General features: G+C 59.2%; 1 protein-coding gene across 1 annotated transcript; it reads left to right on the forward strand.

Moving 5' to 3' along the window:
- Window positions 1–457: 457 nt before the first annotated feature.
- Window positions 458–1,309, forward strand: olig3 (oligodendrocyte transcription factor 3). Its single transcript, XM_066680063.1, has one exon. It carries the CDS (start codon window positions 458–460, stop codon window positions 1,307–1,309), a length of 852 nt encoding a protein of 283 aa, XP_066536160.1.
- Window positions 1,310–1,580: the final 271 nt, after the last annotated feature.

The following is a 1,580-nucleotide window of genomic DNA, read 5'->3' on the forward strand; positions in this document are numbered from 1 at the left end:
TGAATGCTGGTGTAATCTGATGAGAATCTGTTGGAAATGTGAGAGGAAAATAAAGCCCCAGTGTGTGTGTGTGTGTCTGTATGTGTGTGTGAGAGGAGTTTGAAGAAGTTGTCTCGGTTTTAGGGCCCCCTCTCACCCCACCCACCCACTCTGCTGGGGGGCATCCCAGTGAATCAGTGAATATGAATCTGAATAGCCGCTCCTGCGGTCAGTGGGCCAGCGCGCGCTATAAATACAGCGCTCTGCCTGTGTAGGAGCACACGGAGTCATGAGCAGCGCAGAGAGAGAGAGAAAGAGGCGTGTGAACGGGGGAGTATATATATAAAGAGAATAGACGAGAAGATAAATAGATAGAGATTTAGCCAGAGAGGAAAAAGAGAAACGGAATCAAGTAAACAGACTTTTAAAGGTAAAGAAAACAAATCTCCAGCCTCCTCCTCCACCCGCTCCAAAAAAGATGAGCTCGGACTCGAGCAGAGCCTCGTCGCCCGATATCGACGCTGCGTACGCGCGCCCCCGCGACTCTCGCGGGCCCCCGGTCTCCTCCACGCAAGGCGCGTGCACGACTACGTCCGACCACCACCACCAGAGCCACCAGCATCATCACCATCACCAGCAGCATCAGCACCAGGCGCGCTCCCCACTCTCCCCGGGCGCGGGCACGTGCGCGAGCGCCAACGCGGCGAAGTACCGCTTAAAGAAGCAGGCGAGCGAGGAGGAGCTCCAGCAGCTGCGGTTGAAGATCAACGGGCGCGAGCGCAAGCGCATGCACGACCTGAACCTGGCCATGGACGGGCTGCGCGAGGTGATGCCGTACGCGCACGGGCCCTCGGTGCGCAAGCTCTCCAAGATCGCCACGCTGCTGCTCGCGCGCAACTACATCCTCATGCTCAGCAGCTCGCTCGACGAAATGAAGCGCCTCGTGGCCGAGCTATACGGCGGCGGAGGGGGCGGCGGGGGCGCGCACGGCCCTTTCCACTGCGCCGCACACGCGCACACGGGCGCGCACCCGCTGCTGGCCGCCGCCGCTGCCAGCGCGCTCCCGCCGCCCACCTCCGCGGCGACGGCGCTTGGGCTGTCGTCCATCCGCGCGATGATGAAGAGCGCACCCCCTCCTCCTCCACCGCCTCCGCCGCCACCGCCGCCTCAGCACGCGCCCGCCGCTCCAGCTCTCCACAGCGCGTTTCAGCACTGGGCGGGGCTCCCGTGCCCGTGCACTATCTGCCAAACACCTCCACCTCCCGCGCCTCCGCACCACCTCTCCATCTCCGCCAGACTCTCGTCAGAGAACAAGGAGGTGCTCAAGTGAACTTCCGAACACGAGACTGAAAACAAAACAAAAAAGCGAACAGCTGCATGACCTGCTTACTTTGTTTGTTTGTTTTTGTTTCGTTTGGAGGATTGCGTCGCAAAGCCAAACGCCCTCCTCCTCTTCATCATCTTCGCAACACGGAGGCCCTCGAGTGAACCATCAGACACGAGAAAGAAAGAACAACACAAGTAAACGCTTGCATGAACAGTTTACTTTGTTTGTTTGTTTTGTTTGGCTTCCTCTCGCCGAACACCTTGTAAACGAGGAC

This window comes from Hoplias malabaricus, chromosome 8 (genome assembly GCF_029633855.1).
Source record: "Hoplias malabaricus isolate fHopMal1 chromosome 8, fHopMal1.hap1, whole genome shotgun sequence".
Lineage (NCBI taxonomy): Eukaryota > Metazoa > Chordata > Actinopteri > Characiformes > Erythrinidae > Hoplias > Hoplias malabaricus.